This window comes from Lissotriton vulgaris, chromosome 3_2 (genome assembly GCF_964263255.1).
Source record: "Lissotriton vulgaris chromosome 3_2, aLisVul1.2, whole genome shotgun sequence".
Taxonomy (NCBI): domain Eukaryota; kingdom Metazoa; phylum Chordata; class Amphibia; order Caudata; family Salamandridae; genus Lissotriton; species Lissotriton vulgaris.
Genome location: NC_141690.1, coordinates 64,222,608 through 64,244,444, shown reverse-complemented (window position 1 = coordinate 64,244,444; position 21,837 = coordinate 64,222,608). Strand labels below are relative to the sequence as shown.

The 21,837-nt window shown below is 46.8% G+C and overlaps 1 protein-coding gene across 1 annotated transcript in view; it reads right to left on the bottom strand.

Annotated features, from left to right (window-relative positions):
• Positions 1 to 1,070: 1,070 nt before the first annotated feature.
• Positions 1,071 to 21,837, bottom strand: part of SEL1L3 (SEL1L family member 3) — a 519,344-nt gene continuing 498,577 nt past the window's right edge. The window contains exons 23-24 of the mRNA XM_086964007.1: positions 18,241 to 18,313; positions 1,071 to 1,798 (exon numbers count right to left, since the gene is read on the bottom strand). Of these exons, the coding sequence (XP_086820133.1) occupies positions 1,509 to 1,798; positions 18,241 to 18,313 (363 nt within the window). The 3' untranslated portion in view covers positions 1,071 to 1,508. The remainder of the gene's footprint in view (positions 1,799 to 18,240; positions 18,314 to 21,837) is intronic.

The following is a 21,837-nucleotide window of genomic DNA, read 5'->3' as shown; positions in this document are numbered from 1 at the left end:
CCACTCTTAGTAGCTCAGCCTGGCAAATATAAAAATAAATCTGGCAAAAATACCACTAACACCATCACCAATAGTACAGCCTGACTTTATGGCAGTGTCATCTCCATCCTTGCTGTCAGTAGCCTATGCCCCTTCCTTTCACCATTGTACTACAGCTTGCATTGCGGGTATGTGATAAACCATACTATCAACCACACCTATGGTTGAGGCTCATGCTGCCACTTACATCTTCACCCCCAGATTGTCAAGTGAGAAGGAGGAATACTAAGTTTTGACTGAGAGCAGCTTAGCCGGAGAGGCCACAGTTGTCTCATCACTGAGGTGAAGGCTGGCTTGTGCTAGCAGAATAATTTTTACTTGATAGATCAAAGCCTTTGGGTTGCCTTGGAATCTCAATCTCAAAATAAGGAGGATGATTCACTTCGAAATTCGTTGTCCAATAGGCAAGGTTGGAACCTTATATTGTGCCTTGATACATGTGCGTTGTATTTGTATGTATGTAAATGTATTTGAGCTTGTAAAGCGCACTGCTACTCATAGGTTTCCTGGCGCTGTATAGCACTGGGGATCCCGTCCTGGCTTTCCCTGTGAGATGGTCCCTATTGGGCACCCCCAAGGTGAAGCCAGGCATCCCCGGCGTTGATGGGGCCATTTGTGGAGATTAAGCAAGCTATTGCCCAGAGTTGCTGAGTGGGACCCATGGTTAGAGTGGCACCGAAGGCGAGATTTATCGAGCCCGCTGACATTGGCCCAACACCCTACCGTGTCGGGAATTTAACCCTGGTCCCGGGCCGACCTCTGCTTCTGGGTCTGTCGCCTCTAACCAGTGAGTCACACTACTCCACGTTGGCACACACAATCTTGTTGGAAGTCAAGGCTGATGCACAGGACAATAGACTTTCTTGGCTAGAATCACATAAATTGGCCAAGAGAGGGAGCACAGATAACTTCCTAAGCTACCTTAATCGGCTGTAAACAATTTATCATCAAGACAATATCTCACTTTGACTATTTTTGTCTATACCCCAGTCCCCTATTGTCAATCAAATTTAAGAGCCATCAATATTTCATTTTGAAATAATTATGTTTATTCTTCTTTGGTAAAGATTGTTTTGAGAGAACAAGACACATATTTCACAGTCATAATATTTTCATGTTGCCCTGATCTGCAAATCACCCAAGTAGATAACAAATCTCCATGAAACATCAAATTGCCACTTGATTTGAACTGGAAACTTTCTTTCCCCCTCACCACAGAAGTTATCCTCTATGTTTGTTCAGCACCTTGAGACCATCACAGGGAGTAGTTCATGCTTTATAAGTTTACTGATTGATTGATCATTTAGAATAACTAGAAGTCTTAACATTCATTTTTGGAAGCATGGCGCGTTATTCTTTTATGATAGATATGAATGTTGCATTCACTCTATTATTGCATTCCAAAGGCCTGCCACCAAGGGCTGAATGAATGCATTATGTTATCATCGTGTTAATCCTTTTGTCGTTGTTTATGTGTGATGTAATAAATATGTCATGTATCTCATGCATAGGAAAATTCCTAAAATTGTAGCAAAAAACTCCCACGCTGGTCTGTGCCTTCTTAGTACTTGCTTTACAGTAGAAATCATTGCTAACATTTTATCCCAAATGAGAAAATGTGATGGTCCTTCTTGATGGGCCTGATGCCTTGTGTTGCTGTTTTCATCCAACTCTCCTGTCTCAGATGATATGCTGCCTGCATTATCAGTGGAAGGATTTCTACTTTGAGATGATTGAAGACTTTCCAAAGAAGCAGCGCCTAAAGAACACAAAAACATACAATCAAAAGTGATGATATGGGGCTGTCATATAAATGCTACAATCTGTATGGCTACATTCGATAAAACGTTCCTAAATTCCAGGAATGTGCTACACAAATGAAGATCTTTAGTTCACATTGCACAATTCTCTAACTCTGCACAAATCTCGGGTTTACAGATATTACAGTATTGCATTTTATACTGTACATTTTATATTATTTTCTTTCCACCTTTACACAATGTATCTATCATTCATATACACTATGTATCTATTATTTTTATGCAATATTCACACGAATTCCTCTTGACAAAAAAACAACTCATGCTGTATTTGAATGTTTAAGTCATTGTGAGGCTGGAATATGAGGAGTGGACTTGTTGGTCGTTTTTCAGGAGAATATTACTCCTTCAGTCTCTTGGATCTTCCAGAAATCGTATCAGCAGATGAGTAGGTACTACAGCAGCCACTTGTTTCTGGACAGCTTTGGACACTCTTGTGGATCAACACGCGTCCAGGGCCCAGGTTCATAAGAGTACCTATTCGGGTACAGAGATTCAGGCGAAGAGCGACTCACACTGCTTAGTCTTTCTCTAGGTACACAGGAATTGTTCAGACAGGTAATCTTCTGTTGCCTTCTCATTTTCAAGCACAAATCCGCTTTCAATTATGTTATCTGTTTATATAAGGTTGATCCCAAATTAACCACAGAAACGTCAGAATCTCCACGCATTTCCTTCTCTAACATTTCAGAAGTATATTATAGTTATTGAGACCTGGCCTGGTGTCCTGCACTAGTAGTTCCACAATGCTTTGTTGACTAAATCAATTTCGTGCTGTCTTTCCTGCTCATTCACTTCAATCTCCTCACAAAGTCAACATCCTCTGGCCCCTTAAGATCAAGGCACTGAAATGCTTTAGCCTAGTCCATCATATCTACTCTTAAAAGTAGTCACATGCTGTGACTTTTTTGTGACCTCTTAGTCGTCAAAACAGAAGGGCCGTCTCAGACTAGATGACTTTTTTTGGACCTGAGCTTTGATCAAAATTAAACTTCCTTTAACAAGAGCATATTAAGACAAGAAACTGTGAGAGTAGGCCGGACCTTTGCCTAAGCAGAGCTTTAATCAGGGTCGAACTACCTTCACGGATAGTTGCTGAAACAGATGTAGTGACTGCCAGGACGACCTTTATGCCACGAAGGTTCGATATCATTGAAGGCAAGCTACTCTCCTAGATATGGAGGAGGTGTGAAAGAATTCCATTAACTTGCGAACTAGGTCAAACTGGTCTTCTTAAAGACAGGAATCTGACAACCCTTTACATTTGTATCAAGAAAAAGAAGAAGGAACACTCTGTGTAGCTAGATGCCGTGATTAAGCTGTGACTGCTCTGGAGTGTCCGGACTCATTTTTTTGGTAAATATATTTTTATTGCAGCAAAAACAAGGATTAATGACATATCGTATACGCCATTCCAGTCATTAACCAGTGTACATATAGTTCTCCACTGCTTCCCTCACACAGCCATTTAGCTCACACCCCGGAGGTTGAGCGGCGCAATCGTGGAGAAAGGTCCGTTCTGGGGGATGCCACATGAATCAGCAACATCCTGTTGTCTGGGAGATGGCAAGGCTGCTTTTCGGACCACACATTCCCCCCTACGTTTGCAGTGTCACAACAGTTCCAACCAAACTTTGTCACCCTCCCCGAACAAACCCCTCCCCCTTGCCCAACTTCCCCAACCCTCCCTCCGTCCCACCTTCTCCCCCCTCCCCATCTCCCCCCCCTTCTCCCCACCCCCACCCCTCCAGGCGTGTCAGAGTTCCACTAATGCGAGTCTGCATACCACTCTACTAACTCGGACCCGAGGCAGACCATCAGGAGTAATCAACTAAGACTGATAGTCATCACGTAGGAAGCAGGGAAACAAGGGGTGGAGGTCAGGTCACCACCACCTCAGGCGGCTACTCCGCCGGAGCAGGGCTGTGCGCGTGGGTGTCTTCATCATCTAGGTCCAAGAGTTGGAGGTCGAAGACCAACCGCTCCCACGCCCTGGCCCTCTCCAGAGCCGCGTCATTGCTCGCCCTGAGTGCAGCCTGCATGAGGAGCTCCCCCTCACACCGGGCCCATTTGTGTAGCTCAGCCTTCCGTCTCTCTACAGTGGGGCACCTACTTGACTTCCATTGGGATGTTATGGCACGCTTCACTAAGAGTAGGCCTAGGTCCAGAAACTTGCTAGTGATTTTGTTATTTGATGTGTGTGGGAACCAGTGTAGGATGCAGTGTGCCATGTTGAATTGCAAGTCCCTCTCCGTGATCTCCCCCAGAGTATCCACTACCTCCCGCCAAAAGGAACACAACTGCGGGCAGGACCAGAACATGTGCTGGAAGTCAGCCTCGTCCGCCGGGCACCGCGGACAGGTCGCCGGGTGGGTCGGGAAATATGTATGTAATTTGTCAGGGGTCAGGTAGGCCCTGTGCAGGACGTAGAAGTGCACCAGCTGGAACCTAGCGTTGTGCGTCCCGTTCCGGGCCCGTTTCACTATGCTAGACCATGCCTCCTCAGGAATCTCTGTCGTCAAGTCAGCCTCCCATCTCGCCTTCAGAGATAGCAGTGGGGTGATAGTCTCCGAGACCATGCATCTATATAGGCACGTGACAGCCTTGACCTTCCCAGCCACCATCACCTCGTATTGGCAGCCCAGCGAAAGCGGCGGTTCCGACATGCCCGTCCTCCAGTGCTTGCGGATCGCCGTCGTCAGCGCCGCTTGGAGGAGGAAGTACCCCCCCGCCAGTTCAAAGCGGTCTCGCAAGAGGTCGAAAGGCAGCAGCACTCCGTTCTCATAGAGGTCCCCCATGGACTCCAACCCCTGCTGCCCCCAGCTCTCAAGTCGGCGCCATGAGCCCCCATGTGGGAGTGCCCCGCACAGCTTCAGCGTGATCTCAGGCACATATGGGACTGTAATGTGGCCCCTCCGTCGATATCTGTTCCAGCATTTCCGTGCCGTCGCAAAAATTCCTGGGTGAGGTGGAACTCTCCCATCGGAAGTCCCAGGACAATCCGGGATAATACCTGAACCGGTCCCGCCGGCTCCCCAGATCCGTCCTCCTCTCTCCTGGCTCTCGCGACCCACTGTGTCAGCCATTGCAGCTGGGCCGCCAGGTAGTATAGTTCATAGTCCGGCACCGCTAGCCCTCCTTCCGCTCTAGGACGGAGAAGTGTGCTGTGCGCCACCCTGCGCCTGCCCGCTCCCCATAGAAAGCCGATCACCATCGACCTCAGCTTCCGGAAGTAGCTCACCGGGATCCAGATCGGGAGGGTCCTGAAGAAATAAAGCAGCGGCGGCAGGGTCACCATTTTAAGGAGCGCAACTCTTCCCATTAGCAACAATGGGAGCGTGCTCCAGAAGTCAAAGTTCACCTTAGTGAGCCTTATTGCCGACCCAATGTTGCCCTCGAGGATGTCTGCCTGATCATGAAAGATCGAGGTGCCTAGGTAGCGAAGACTCCTCTCCTCCCATGTCACTCCTTCCGCAGTCTGAGAACAAAGTCTGCGTGGGCGGGCAGGGAACAGGTAGGACTTCGCCCAGTTCACCCGGAGGCCCGACACCCCACTCAATGATTGCAGGAGGGACTTGGCCCCACGCAGGGATGCTGCTGAGTCCGCTAAGAACATCAGCAGGTCATCGGCGTACAAGGCAAAGTGGTTTACTTGTCCGAAGACATCCAGCCCCTGATATGCCTGTCCCTGCCTGTCCCTGCCTGGCTCGCGCCGCTAGGGGTTCGACCGCTATGGCAAATAATAGGGGAGAGAGGGGACATCCCAGGCGGGTGCCCCTGCCCACCATACACATCTCAGAGATTATTCTGCCAGTCCTGACCCTCGCTGTGGCATTCCGGTAGAGTAACGACGTCCAGTCCACAAAACCCTCGCCAAGACCCAGCGTGCGCATGACATGGAAAAGGTACGGCATTCCAGGCTGTCAAAGGCCTTCGCCATGTCGACTGCGAACACCGCCGCTTCCTCACCGTCGTAGGTGTCGGCCTCCAAGACATGTAGGAGCCGTCGTATATTAAGCGCCGTGTTGCGGGTCGGGATAAACCCGGATTGGTCCGCGTGGATCAGCGTGGGCATATGAGGGAGTAATCGCGTCGCTAGGATTTTACTTAAGATCTTGTAGTCCAGATTGAGCATGGACAGTGGCCGATACGCCGCCCTGTCCCACGGCTGTTTGCCCGGTTTCAATAGTGGGACGATGAGCGCCTCACCAGTGGTCACCAGCAGGCTGCCCAGCCGCTTCGCCTCATTATAAAGCCACGTCAGGCGGGGCGCAAGGAGATCAGTGTAGGTGAGATAGAATTCCGTAGGGAGCCCGTCGGAGCCCGGCATCATATTTCTCGCCATGCTCTTGAAGGCGACTTTCACCTCCCTCTCCTCAATTTTGGCCCCGAGCAGCTTTGCGTCTGCTTCCGCCAGCTCCGGCAAGTCTAGTCCCTCCCGGAAACCCCGGAATGCATCCACCGACGGCAGGGCCCTGCTACGGTAAAGCTCCGTGTAGTAATCATAGAAAATCTCATTAATCCCCCGCTGGTCAAACCGCGCCGCACCCGAGTGGTCTCTGAGCTCGAGGATGACTGAGCTCCGGCGTGCCAGATTGGCCAGCCAGGCCAAGAGAGCTCCTGTCTTATCACGCTCCGAGTGTGCTCGGGTGAGATAGGCTTTGTAGTCGAAGCACAGTAGGCGCTCCACCGTCGCCGCCACTAGCTCCCGCGCCTCCAGTAAGGCCTCATGGGTGTCTGGATGCTCAGGCCTCGCTCTCTCCAGAACCCGGAGTTTCTCGTCCTCCCGTGTAATGTCTGCCAGCAGGGTCTTTCTAACACCCGACGCCGTCGCGATGCATTGCCCCCGCACTACTGATTTAAAGGCGTCTCATTCAATTGTGGCTGAGCCTGCGGTGCCCGCATTGACCTGAAAATACTCCTCGATGTTTGAGGCTATCGTGGTGCGGAAGAGCTGATCATCCAGCACCTCCGGGCGCAGCTTCCAGGCAGGGACTCGGGGGCGGCACTGCGACCAGCGCAGTTGCATAAGTAGCGGGTTATGATCGGAGATTGTGCGTGTGAGATACTCACTGTGGCACACCTCCACATGAACGTCCTGGGAACACAGGAAGGCATCTATGCGGACGTGCAGGTCATGAAGGGCGGAAAAGAACGAGTAGTCCCTATCTGATGGATGGCCAGCTCTCCACGAGTCAACCAGATCCCATTGCTATTGACAAGCGGAACGCACAACCGCCAGTCTGCCAGCCGGTGCATTTGGTAGGGGGGGTGTGATCTGTCCAGCGCAGTGTCAGTAACACTATTAAAGTCCCCTCCGAGGAGCAAGGGTTCTACTAAGAAAGGGGCCAGCTTGTTGGACAGCAAAGAGAGAAAGGCCATTTGTTCCACATTCGGGGCGTATATACAACCCAATGTCAGGTCCCTCCCATCTAGTTTGCCTCGCACCATAACATACCTCCCTTCTGGATCAATTAATTGCTGTGTGCATTGGAATGGAACTCCCGCCCGTATCCAGATAGCCACCCCACTAGCATACGCAGAGTAGCCAGTATGATAGACCTGCCCTCTCCACCTTCTTTGCAGTGCTTTCCCCTCCTTAGCTAACAGGTGTGTTTCCTGGAGGAAGGCGAAGTGAATGCCCCGTCTAACTAGATAGGAGTGGATCTTGTGGTGTCTGTGCATAGTGTGCATCCCTCTTACGTTCCACGTGAGACATTTGTAGCCTAGGTCGGGTCCCATTGCAGTACCCATCATGCTTCCTACATCCTCGCAGCAACCTCCCTGACACGCCCAGGTCCCACCCCCAGCCCCCCCCCAACCAAACCAAGAAAACCCCCCCAACTCCCACTCCCCAGGACAGACAACCAACGTGGAATCCCCATCCAAACTCTAGTAAAGCGAGTGTATCTCAACAAAAGAGGGCTAGGGTGGCCAGTACGCCGACCCAGACAGGCCCGAAGCTCCCCGCTCCCACCCCCTCCCCCTGGAACATTCAGGAGGCTCCCCCCCATGGCTCATCCCCCCGCACTTCAGTGATAAGTCTCAGGAGGCATGTTCATCACAGCGTTCAGCCTCTGGTGGCAGCCTCAACTCACAGCCCAGTACCTTGTAGACGTGTCCAGTACCGCCCAGGACGCATCAGCTAAGGATTCCGTCCGCTGTTTGAGGAGTCACCACCGGTAGGTCCGCCTTCGAAAGATGCATGCTGAGCCCCCCGAGCCAGTCGCCGGCGCGTCCTCCTCAACGAGATGGCCTGGGTCATCTAGTTTCAGTGCGTCGAAGCCCTTCTTCCTGCCTCCTCGTACCATGCTGCAGAGTGTCAATATTGGTGTGCGTCTGTTGCGGCCTCCAGTGATCCAAGGCACCCCCGACCTCCGCTCCGGCGTCGTCGCAGGCGCTCAGCACCCCCCGCGCCTCTCCTCTTCTCACCTGGCAGCGCACCAGCCCATCCGCTACCCCAGGGCGCAGGTCCCCACTTCACCAGGTTAGGGGGGGTCCCCCCGGGGGTCTTCCCTTCAGTCGCGGGGCGAGTTCCTCCTTCTCCGGGACGTTGCAGGCTTTTGTGTTCTGCGCCTCCGGGTGCGAGGCCTAGGTCGACCCCTGGTGTGTGGGCACCCAGCAGTTCGTCGCCTCTGGTCCAGGGGCCGGCTTTCACCGCTGACAGCCCCGGCACCTCCCCGATGCCTCTGTGTGCCCTCCTCGCTCAAGGCCGCTCACCACCGACCTGTGGTGAAGGCAGACGTCTTCTCTCCAGTTGCGAGGTAGCCCCCCCACTCAGCGAGGCCTCAGGCTCGACAGCCATCAAGATCGCAGGACAGCCCCCGGCACACGGGCAGCGCCAACTTGGGGTTAGGCGGCCTGCTATGGTCTCGCCCTCCAAACCCGGCAACGCCTTGAGGCCTGCGATGTCCTCCACCTTCCCCGGCGTCGGGGGCCACTGCCACGATGTGGGCGAAGCTTCCCGCTCTCTCCTGGGTTCTCCGGCTCCACCAGCGCCCCACCGTCAGGCCGTGCAGCTATGGGCAGCAGCCGCCATTTTGGTCGCTCGCCACTCTGGGTGTCCCACCTCGGGGCCTCTCACCTCTGGTCCGCTGATGATGCTTGTGCCGGTCCTCCCAGGGCGCGGGGCATCGGGGTCTCCGCCACAGTAGCAAGGCGGAACCACCATTCAGCCCGGTCTCACCGCCGATAGAGCCCGATCCGGCCTCGTCACCACGGGGCCGCCATCTTGGGGTCAGGCAGCTTGCTGCTGCATCGGCCGCCGAGCTTCACAGACGCCGCTTCTTTGGGTAAAGCCCTCTGTTTCCCCCAGCACCGGGGGGCTCCCACTGCTGCGCGGGCGATCATCTCTGCTCTCCTGTGCTCCCCGCCGCCTGCAGGATCCCGTCGTCAGGCGTAGTGGTCAGGGACCGCGGCCGCCATTTTGGGCGCCCGTAGCTCCGGGCGCTCCACGGTGTGCAAAAACGCTCGTTTCTGGCAGCTACGGGGACACCAGGGCCGCCAAAGTTATCCCCAGTGCTCTCCAGACCCTCCCATGTGTGTCTGGGGGTCCGAGGTCCGAGCCGGGGGTCAGGATATACTGCGGAGCGAGGCGGGAGCGGAGGAGCTCCGGAGTCCCGCTTCCAGCTACATTGGCGCCTAAGCCACGCGCCCCTGGAGTGTCCGGACTCATGATCACCTGGAGGAATGTTATTCCAATAAATCAAGGGGGTCCCGAATAATGCTATAGGTGGAGATGCAGGGGAGAGGGACAATATAATGAAACAGCAAAAATCTCCACCTGTACTCAATCAACAAGTGCTGATAAAGTGCTAGATGCATCATTGTAAGGTTTTGCGATTCCTTATTTGCGACTTTTAGGGAATCGCAAATAAGGAATCGCAAAATGGTATGCATGATTTTATTCGCATAATATTTGCGATTCTGTAAAAATCGCAATTTTTACCGAATCGCAAATATTATGCGAATTCCTAATTGCGATTTCGCAAATCCCATTGATTTCTATGGGCCAAGGAATGAATGGGAAGGCATTCACATTTTGCGAATTTGAAAAAGCGATTCGCAAAATGTGAATGCAATTTCAAGGGTGCAGGGGGGGTTCAAAGAACCCCTCCCTGCCCCCCTGAAATTGAACTGTAATTCCAATTTACACACACACATGACCCAAGGACATGTGTGTGTGTAAATGAAAACTTACAAATATGCAACTAGTGCATGTTTGAAAGTTTTCGGTAAATTAGCATGAAGTTCAACTTCATGCTAATTTACCCCTTCCAAATTGCGAATTCGCAATTCCAAAGTAATCATGCATTGCATTTAAGAAATCGCAAAATTGCGATTTCTTAAATGCAATTGCAATTTAAGAAATCGCAATGAAATTGCGATTTCTTAAATTGCGAAAATGGCAAAATGCTTCATGCATCCCAAAAACGGGATTTGCATTCGTAAACGGCCGAAATTTGCGATTCGCACCGTTTGTGAATGCAAAAACCCTTGATGCATCTGGCCCAAAGTCACTATAAATGCCATTATAGTGACTTTATTAGCACTTGTTGATTGAGTACAGGTGGAGATTTTTGTTATTTCATTATATTGTCAGCTGGAGGAATGTACCACAAGCTACCAGGAGCATCAGTCTTGACGGACAGTGGCAGAACTGTGGAATTAAAAGCTGGACGAAGTGTGTCTAACTTGGGTTTCCTTCTGTACCAAACAAATGCCATGATTTTCAGGAAAAGCCCATGGACAAGTCTTACATTCTTCGCAAGAAGATGGTCTGACCATAGGATATTTGAACTTCTCACTCCAAAATTTAATAGCGCTTTTTCCCGTTAAGTCAGTTCCTATAATCACATATATAGGAGTATTTGCAAGTGATGGATACATTGCTACATATTTGTTCCCTTATTTTTCGTCATCTTCTTTTCCCCTTTGCTAATGTTTTTGTCCCATACTGTTGGCTTCTAGCAGCTGCAACTTCTCCTGTATTCTAGTCCAGGGCATTCTCTGCTTGCCTTCTTTCTCCTTCCTGATGTAAGAGGGAGTTTGGTGCCTTGATAATTGTTTCAGCACTGATCTTCATCTTCAATCAAGGGCTACAAGACTGTGGATGTGTTTTTGTTTACACTTTGTTTTTTGCTCATAACCGGAAACATCGAAAGTACATACTGGCTACCTTTCCTATATACTGTTCGGTGCATGTAGACGCTGTGGCTACTGGGAGGAGTCAAGCTTTTTTTGGGCAGTCAATAAGGGCATTCACCAGTCCTCAGCATTCAAACCTTGAAACAACCTTATAAACTTTACTCTGGCAACATAAACAAAACTGCACTCTAATCAAATGACTGAAATAAATAGACCGAAGATTAATAGTGTACCGCCTCACAGGTAACGCCAGTTAATGTTGTTACATTTTCAGATGAATGCGCATGGTGAAACTTTATATTTTATATTTATGCACTATACATTTTGAACTTACTGTATAAGGCTCACTGATGGCTAACTTGCACTGTGTTAAATTCATGATTTCATTGAAAAACATTGGGTATTTTTGCTTTACACCTTTTCAGGCCTAATCAGGACCCCAGCTCATGTCATAGGGATTGAGTGATGAAAACGTTGCCTCAAGCTCACATGAGAGATTGGATATTCACATAGATGTGTTCCCAATGTGTCCTTTATGTCGGACATATATTAATGTCAAAGATGCCAATTATAAAGTCAAAGCACTTTCCACATTTTAGGGAAACGTACATGGCACTGGAGCTTGTCTGGATGGGCCAAACTTCACACAGGTCACAACTATCAGCTTATCCAGGTCCACAAAAATCCGAGAGCAGGGCAGAAAGATGAATTTATTTAAATTACTTTTTTCCTATCATATTAAATACACATCTTTACCTATCTATTGTTATAATAAAAGTAATGACCTTTGTTGTAATAGCGATCATGGCTAAATTAAATAAAGTCCAAAATAAATTGATATTTAATCAATTAAATTCAATTTGTTTATTTCGGATTAAAAATCCAAAAAACAAATATGAAGCAGAGGATATGTAACCGCTCTTTGCTATCAACAATGCACCAGATTCTCAAGCTTCTTTTCAAAATACATTGCTATTCATCAGGGACTAGATAAACTGCAATCAGCTGAAGTTTTCTGATAAGACGGAAATCGACTCTTGGACTTTTTGACTGAAATGGCCTTTGCTTTATTTCTTCACCACAGAAAAGCCTTCACCAGCATATATCTAAATTACAAAAACAAACCATGCCAAAAGACAGTTTTTTTCGATTATTTGCATACTAGGAAATATGAATCCTTGGTCAGTCTTGAACTTTTTACATGAGCTCAAACAATTATTTGTTTCAATTGAAATTTCCATAAACAGTGAGATTCAAGTATTACAACTTTTTTTGTATTTCTCTAGGAATAGTAATGCATTGTGCACTCCATTCTGAATTTCTGGTTCACATCGTTCGTGGATGTACGTTTGGACAGAGTTGCAGGACTAGACTTGCTCTATTTATTTCCTGAGACGCAGAGCTCCCCTAGTTATCATTTAACTTTATGAGCCTTGATACTGATCTTGAATGATGCCTCACAAAAAAGCAGCAAGTCTCCTTCGTTATCCAAAATCAAATATTCCCTACGACTCATGCCAAGCTCAAAATAGCTTTGTCTGAGTGGAGGAGAGGAACTAGCACAATGTTTATCAATAAGAAGTAGTGGGGGGATTATTTTCACAATTTCTTGATGAGGATAAAAAAAACAGAGAAGCAAGTTGTGTTTATTATTAAGAATAACAGCCATAAATTGAGTTCAGCATTTGTATTTAACCTGTTAAGCCTGCCGCCAATTCCGCCCCAGTGCGGTCGTTCGATTGCGCGGGCGGAATCGGAACGTTCAGCGGACGTGCGCAGCACTAGCGAGGTAGTGCACACGACGTCCGCCGAACGTTCGCAGAACTTAACGGGTTAAGGTAGAAAAGAAGTAGCTTTACTGCATGTTCTCAAATACCATTTGGTAGCTGAAGTGATCAAGGAAAGAGTAAACATTTTTTTTCTTGGTAAATCAAATAGGTTTAATATTATATCTGGAAAGAGCTCCACATAAGTGCTATTGATTTTAGCACAATGTGAGTAGTAAATAATGCATTATTCTTTAACAGGCAGGAAATGAGAGCCACAGAAGGACCTCTTGTTATATAAGTCACTATTAAATTGAAATCCAAAAGAAGAAAAACAAATGAGTTATGAGGAAACGTGTTTTGCAATCTTTAAAAAAATACAAGATAATGAGAATTTAAAAGACATAAACGACGCCTTGCTCTAGTGATTACCGGAATTCAGAAACAACCACATGATACTCATTCTCTGCCCCCTTATAAAACATTACCACAGTACCCCTACCTATCTTGTATAGAAACTCACCCTCTCTGGTGGCGCTCAGCACACCCTAAACCAGGCCACCTTCATACTGGAGCCAAAGTGAAAAAAAGGGTAAAACAAGGCAGCAGTCCCTTTTCATCTATAAACTTAGGATCTCAAACAACAGCCTCATATCCAATGGGACCACCCTAATGTTGCTCCAATTTAGGAAAGAGGTGAATCCACACCTCTGTAAAGAACACTACATCACATTCAGTAATAATCCAATAACTAGCTACCTCTCACATGTTGACTGTATGATTGCCTTTTGACTGTACATTGCTCCGCAGCCTTCTCAGCTGCGGTGGCTTCTGCGCTAAGGCAGTGCAAAGGAAAAATTAAATTATAATTGAATGTTATTATCAATTTATTTTTAGTCTGGCTACAAGCTCCATATTAGGGAAGGGCTAGGATAGTGTGATCTAAGAGGGAGAAGGAATGGTTGCTGCACTGTAAGGCCAAACAGTCATGCAGTGTGCATGTTCTCTACAAGCTGTATTGCACATGCATTAAATGTAGAATTATAGATGAGCAACTGTGAACAGCGAGGATTTTTTTCACAGAGGAGTTTTGACTGAAATCAGATAGACAACAAGAATGAAGCTCGAGGTATCTGTATTGTCACTAGGCTACTCACTTCCCCTGCAGACGTCACAACAGCGGATAACCACTTTTGTTGTGTCACAGAAGCCAATATCATGATTTCAATGTGGTTCTTCCCAATAGAACCATCCAATGGAAGCCATATTTAACAAATACTTCTAATATGTATGCCACCTTTTGTAAAACTTTGAAAGTGATTGATTAGGCTTCCTTTCCTGGTGGCACAGATATCACATTATGGTAAGTAAGTACAAAAAATATTCATTAGGGCATGTCTTAACTTTATATAAAATGTGCTTAAAGAATATAATACACCTGGGTCAGTCACATGCCCTGAATCAGCATTATTTATTAATAATAATAATAATAATAGGTACATTTGTAAAACGCCTGGTTACACCAACCGTTGTGTCCCCGCGCTGTGGTGAGAGGAGGTTAACTTACCGGCACAATCAGGTTAGAATGGGCTATCCCTGCACACGGGAGAAAAGGTGGGTTTTCAGATCTCTCCTTAATTTAACCTCCAATGCCTCCAGCCGGAGACCCAGGGGAAGTTTATTCCAGTGCTGGGCAGCCAGAAAGTGGAAAGACCGACCACCCATCCTGGCCTTCATGACCTTAGGGACTAGCAAAGGACCATTCCCACACGATCTAAGAAGCCGCGTGGGGACATAGCATGTTATAGTACCTGTCTAGCGCCAGGACGCCCCTTGCGCTATAAAAATATAATTACCATAACATAACATAACATATCGAGTGAGCAAGTTCGTCAAGTACGATGGACCAGTTCTCTGGGTGATGCGGTGGCACACACAGAATGCCTTAAACAGCACTCTCTCCCTAATGGGAAGCCAATGGAGGGAAGCCAAGGCTTTGCTAGGGGCAGCCCTCCTAGGCTGCACAAGAACCAGGCGAGCAGCGGTGTTCTGTAGAACCTGAAGTCTGTTCATATATTTGGCAGTGGTACCCAGGTACAATATGTTGCCATAGTCCAGGTGAGATGTCACAAGGGCATGCATCATAGTCTTCCTGGGCTCAATAGGAAGCAGATTCAGAGTGTTCTAGAGGCACTTAGGATTCCCAAACAGGTACCCACTACACGTCTGGTTTGATATTCAAAGGACAAGTTAGAGTCCAACCACACTCCCAAGTTCTTCACCTGAGTGCAGGGAGTGGGGATGGGACCCAGACCAGGGGGCTACCAAGCCGAGGACCATACTGATGGAGCCTTCCCCACAACAAGCACCTCGGTCTTGTCTCCATTCAGTTTCAGGCAGTTGTAAGTCATCCAGGAAGCAGGCTCCTGGATGCATGCCACAAAATTGGAGGCTGCCAAGTCCGGTGCCTGAGTCAGGGAGACCACCAGCTGGGTGTCATCTGCATAGGACACGACCCTGATCCCGAACCCATCCGCTATCTCAGCAAGAGGTCTCACATAGAGATTGAACATGGTCGGGTTCAGGGCCGATCCCTGTGGCACCCCCTGTTTCAGTTTGATAATTTTTGAGTAATGGGATCCCTGCCTCACATGGAAACTACGTTCTGCCAAAAAGGATTTCATCCACTTCAGTGCAGAGCCAGAGACGTCACCTTTATACAGACACTGCAGCAAGGTGTGATGAGCATCAGTGTCAAAGGCGGCGCTCAAGTCCAGGAGTATTAAGGCTGTTGTCTGCCCGGCATCTGTGCAGTGTCTGATGGTTTCCATAGCAAAGAGCAGAGCAGACTCCGTCGAGTGTAAGGCACGGAAGCCAAATTGGGAGGGGTGCAGGAGGTTGTGATTCTCAACATGTGCCATTAGTTGTTTATTAACAACCTTCTCCACCCCTTTGACAAAGTAAGGGAGTAGTGAAATAGGGCTTAAATTGTCAAGTTTCTCTATGCTGACATTAAGTTTCTTGGGTAATGGGGGGACCACTGCTTCCTTCTAACTACATGGCACAGTACAAGACCAGAAAGATACCTCCGAGAGATGTCTAATGTAGGGCTCAATGATGGAAATGCTCTCCCTAAGCACTTTGGGGGAAGCTGAATCTCTGGGGGAGCCCGACTTGACATTCAGGCAAGTTTTTATAAGCAGCTCTGGGGGGAATGATGAAACTGTCCATACATATTCCCTCCCCGGCCACTCTGGCATCCTCCACAGGTTCAAGACTCTGGAAAGGTGGAGTAGATTTTCTCCACTTTGTCTGCAAAGACGTCTGCCACACGGTTACACAAAATCTCCTTATAGATGTATATCAGTTCTTTCGTCGAATTTTCAGCTGGCCCAATTCTATCCTGATAATGCGTTGCCTTAGCTCGTCTAATAAGACTATGGTATTTTTTCCACATATCATAGTACTCCCTCTTGTCCCCGACAGAGAATCCCTTCATCCAGTACCTCTCCAGGCGTTTGCGTTCTGCTTTGGCCGTACGCAGTGCAGTATCGTACCACGTGCAGATTTCTGTGTTCTACCTGGAATTTTACAGGGTAGCAGAGGGGCAGTGCTGTCCAGTGCTGCTATTATACGCCTATTTAAATTTGCGCATGCACTTTCAATGTCGGAGCCACCAAGAGGCCCGCCCTGGATCAGGGCACTATTACATTTTTCACAAGAGATACCAACCCATTTCCGACAGCTAATGACCCTCTTAGATTTCTCCTGGACCCTGGGCCCCTGCATCCTCATCGTAAAGGGGACAATAAAATGGTCTGACCATGAGACAGGAAGCGGGTGTTAACTACAATGTCCTCCGAGTTTGCACAAATAGGATCAAGTAAATGACCATGCTAATGTATAGGGGAGTGGGATTTCAAACTAAGTTGCAGCATCAGCAGTTCTTGGCATAGTTCAGCAGCCCCCACGTTCATGGGGTCGTCAAAATGTGAATTGTGGTCGCTGAGCACTAGGAGTTTGTCATGGCATAATGCCAAGTCTATAAGACCCTTGAGAAAACTAGGTGAGAACTGGGAAGGGAGACCCGGTGGACTATAGACCAAGAGCCCCTTCACGGAAATATTTAGATCCGCCTTAATGGTGAAGGAGCCCACCTCACTATCAGCAATAGTGATAGGCTCAAGGGAACATTAAAGGGTGTGTCTATGAATAATTGCAACCCCACCACCTCTGCCAAAAGACCTATCAATCCTAACAATTGCAAAGCATGGGGGGTAATGCCTCTAAGATCTCCGGCTCGGAGTTCGAGTCCAACCAAGTCTCGGAAAGGAACAGCACATCGAGCTGCCCATCCGAGAGTAGGTCCAAGATCTCCAGTCTATGCTTCCTGAGAGATCTACAATTCAACAAGCCACAGCGCAGATCTGAGCTCAGCTCCTTCATCACCCTCCCAGTATTGAACCTAAACGAGCAGTACCTGCAAGTCCCACTCAGGCTACCTCCAATCATACTGTGCCTGCATATCCCCGCTAAAGGGGGGCAAAGGGCATGCAGTTCTTGGGAGCTGAATCGCAGTGTTCTACCCGAACAGCCAGGGGTTCTGGCCCAGTTCAACCGTGGATGGGCGCAGACCGGCTTGCATTTGGCCCGCCTTCGGCACACCACTGGCGCACCCGCTGTGCGCGTCCGCTGAGCTGTCGCTCCAACATGCGGCTTTATTTCTTGCCAATTCTCAGCAACTAGACCGCTGACCGGTCCACTGGAAGTGCCTGGCTCTCCCTTCCTCACCCTCCGCTCAACTGTACTAATTACTGCGTCGGACCGGGGCAAGAAGGAGTAGAGATTGAGCTCAGGCCTCTAGCTAACACCCTAAGATAGGATTAACGAGTTTTCCCAACACTAGTCTGTGCAGAAAGTAATAGTGCGTTGATGTCACCAGTAATAGCACGTTATTATCAGCAGAAGATATTGAAAGCAGTAAAAGAAATAGCAGCAAGGAGTACCCCCACTTATAAGCGCCAGCACTTCAAGACTCTGCCACCGCCCACTCACCACTGCGCGGCCGCTTCAACATGCAGCTTTATTTCCTGCTGATTCTCAGCAACTAGACCCCTGACCTGTCCACCGGAAGTGCCTGGCTCTCCCTTTCTCGCCCTCCGCGCAACGGTACTAATTACTGTGTCGGACCGGGGTGGAAAGGAGTAGAGATTGAGGTCAGGCCTCCAGCTAACACCCTAAGGCAGGATTAACGTGTTTTCCCAACACTAGTCTGGGCAGAAAGTAATAGCGTGTTGATGTCACCAGTAATAGCGCGTTATTATCAGCAGAAGATATTAAAAGCAGTAAAAGAAATAGCAGCAAGGAGTACCCCCACTTAAATGCGCCAGCTGTTCAGGGCTCTGCCACCGCCCACTAGCCACATTTATTTATGTTTTAGGCCATGCATTGAAGAAGAAAGATGTTACCTGTCAAAGAATGGAAATAGACCACTGCACGTGCAGTCAGGGTTGTCAGGAGCAGAGTTCCTAGGATAATAGCCTGATAAAAGAAAAATGTTGGTGTCATATGAGTTTTGTTTTCGGATCACAGCTTTAACTTTATTAAGTACACCACAACGATTATAACTTTTAGTTCGTGGGGGAACACATGGGCAAATGTTCTGAGGCGCACTCAAGAAATTCCCCTCAAAGAAATTACCTTTTACATCTGCAGTACGCGGAGGTTGGAGAGTACAGTACCTGAGGGCATGTTATATGGAAAAGAGGGGTGGTTCGCCAAGGTCAGAAGGGCTTGTCAATGGTCGGCAAAAAGTTTGGTTGGATGGACTGGAATGGTGTGGCAGCAATTGTCAGAAATTATAAATTTCGCTGTAGAAGCTGCTTCATTTTAGAAATGTCATTCTTTTAATTTTTTAGAAGCTTTTAACATTTATAATTATGAAGGAATGCGTTGTAAATGTATATAAATTGTGTTCTTTTCTTTTGATAATGTTGGCATTTTGCAACAGTTTTAATTAACTATGCAAATAAATGTATAACCTTATAGTAAGAGCCTTGTGAGAATGTGGCCTGGGTTAGAACAAGTATGCACTTAGCTTCTTTCTCAGGACAATGTAAGCAGAGCCACTTCGTTCAGTCTGGTGAATCCCTGAAACTGAGGTTCTTGTTCAATATGTTGACTTACCAGAGAAGTGATACAAAAGACAGTGGTCCTAGACCCCTATTCACAAAAGCAATTAGTCAAATGACATAGTTCAGCTCGATTCCTATGTTAATAAGGGAGCCTAAAGCAAAAGTTAGAGGCAAGCTCCTACAACCTTAGTCAATTATTTAAACATCAATTAAACAAAAAAGATATAAACAGACAACAAACCCAAATTATTTTTGTATTCATCAAGTAATTTAATGTACTTAATTTGGTGAAAGCTCGAGAAATAGTCAAGAGATAACAGTTAAATGATGGTTGCTCCAAAGTGGAAAGAGGAGTGTTCAGTGTAGGTCCGTGAAAAAGGAGGGAAGGATTCAGTGGCATAGAAGCAAAAGAATTGCATATTTTAGAAAGCAATACAAACGGTTGTCATTCACAGTCATATGCAGCCTTGCTACACATCTCTTTATCAACAGTTTGAATGTCATGTACAAATCCAGAAATAAACTCCAGTTTCGCACGATAAGGGACACAAAAAGGTAATTCTAGGCTTATCCAAGGGCATCGACGTTTCGATCCGACTTAGGGCACTAGTAAGGTTCACAGCCTCGGCCGTGCGGATCTTCTTCAGGACAGTGGGGGTACGGGGCAACCGGGAATAGGGTGAAATTAATCACCCTCCGTGTCAGGCGAAGAGCCACAATGATATTCATCAAGCCATGTTGTAATCAAGGTTTACTTCTTTCAAAAAAACGGGGTAGCCTTGAATGGCCCTCCATAGGGTAATAACAACTCAATGTAGTGCTCAATATTCACGTTGAAGTTAAGAATGCGCCGTCATGCTACGTGTGTTAATCACGTTGTAGGAGATCGGCGATCTGGAAAAGCCGGCTTCAAAATGGCGCCTGAATCGGGAACTTTAATTCGCTACTGCCATACACAATATTAACGAAAACATTTCGATAATAACATGTATCAACTGAGTATTATGTATTGATAAAACTGCAGTGTCACCAGATATGGCTTTCAAGAACATGTAGTATTAACCATCGTAATTTTCACTTTATCCGTATAGAATTTCTTGTTTAGAATTTACAACTAAAAATAACATATAATACCTAAAATCGTTTCTATTAAATAAAATCGAATGGATTCCGTTAATATTACAAAATCTCTTACGATCTTTGGAAAATAAGGATCTATCCCCATAATATATATGCATTCTATGCACATTCTAAAATGGCGGCTGCACTTGCATGGGGCCGGCGCGGCGTCTTTAATAATTGTGTGCAGCTGATACTTGTTTGCGGGCTATTTAAACGTGTCCACCCCGGTCAAATGCTCGAACTACCATTCTCGAGGCTGCGACCGGGGAAAATCTAGATGTGACGACCGTTCAAGTAAGTGACGCATTGGGAGGGCTGCTAAAACATTTGCCGGTAGAATGGCTATTCTAGCATTTTAGGGTTCCTTTTTTAATTAAACTTTTAAACAAGGGTGGGTGCTCACTTCCTTTTCTCTGATATGTTAGCAAACACTGCTTACTGCCAAACTGAGTTGCTCTCTTTTTCCATCTGCACCTATGTTTTATTGCCGTAAAATAAGGGCGGGTACTTCTTTTCCCTCTCAGTTATGTTAACAAATACTGCTTAAATGTGATTTTGGGTTAAGCAGCAGTGCTGCATCAGCGTGCTCTTATTTTCCATTCCGTATCTATGGGAAATGTAATAATAATAGTATGGTCCTACACTCCTAGGTCCTACTTGAGATCGTAATTATAATAAGATCACCATCTACATGTTATGCATGATAATGACTTGTTCTCCTGGGGCTTTAAACTAGTTCTCACTCCGTTTTATTAGGGTGAATACAGATATCACTGAAAAAGGATGTGAATGTTGGCATCTTTCCAATCACGTATCCACCCGAACAATATTTGAAGAAAACTGACTAGTCCATTTTAAAATAAGGTATGTGTTGTGTCCGGCTAATAAACCATTGGCCAAACTATTAACAAATGTATAAAGCATATAAAACTTACACCAGATCCTTTTTCACAATAGGACATTTTTCCACTAAATAATCTGAAGACTTTTCTCAATGACAAAGCCCTGGAACGCATAATCCGTGACGTAATTTTGATAATTTTCTGTAAGACATAGTCCTTTATTTTCTCTTAGTTATGGCCAACCTGTGGACCTAGCCATAAAAACTTTGAAAACTCCTCCTTCCCTCCCTCTATTTTTAATAATAGTTGTCTGTTCGATTAAAATATGAAACCCTTTAGAAAAATCACTGGCTTAAAATGACACCAAGCTTTTTTTGCACTTTAAACTCTTGCACAATATAGACTGTGGTATCGATCTTATTGTTCAAAAGAGGATAAATTGTATATTTTTGTCAGTAGGCCATGTTTGTTTATGGACTGTGTAGTAAGCACTTTAAAGATTTTTTACACTCATGTTGTATAGAATTTAGGTTTTTAATAGTAAATATAGCATTGTATAATATGTATATTTGTTTATTGTAGACCTAAAGAAATCCTTCGGACGAAACGCGTTGGCTACTTGTGTGTGAAGATTTGGAATAAAAACAAGAAAGAAAATTCCATGGCTTACTGATATCATTAATTTGATCAATATTGCTACTATATATTGTATGGTGTGCTGAACCATTGTGTTGTATTGCATAAAGTGCTTTTGGGCATTTGCTTTGGAAGCCTAGGGGTATGTGGCTTCAGGTTTCTGGCACCCACAAACGTAACTAGACCAGGAGAAAGTGGATGTAGTGCAGTCAATTGTCTTACCTTATACCCCTGTCTTAGTATTGCTCATTGTTAATTTGGGTAAACTTGCACCTTCCAGGTCATATTTTGTAGCACAATGAATTTTGAGGATAACCGTGAAGAAATGCTG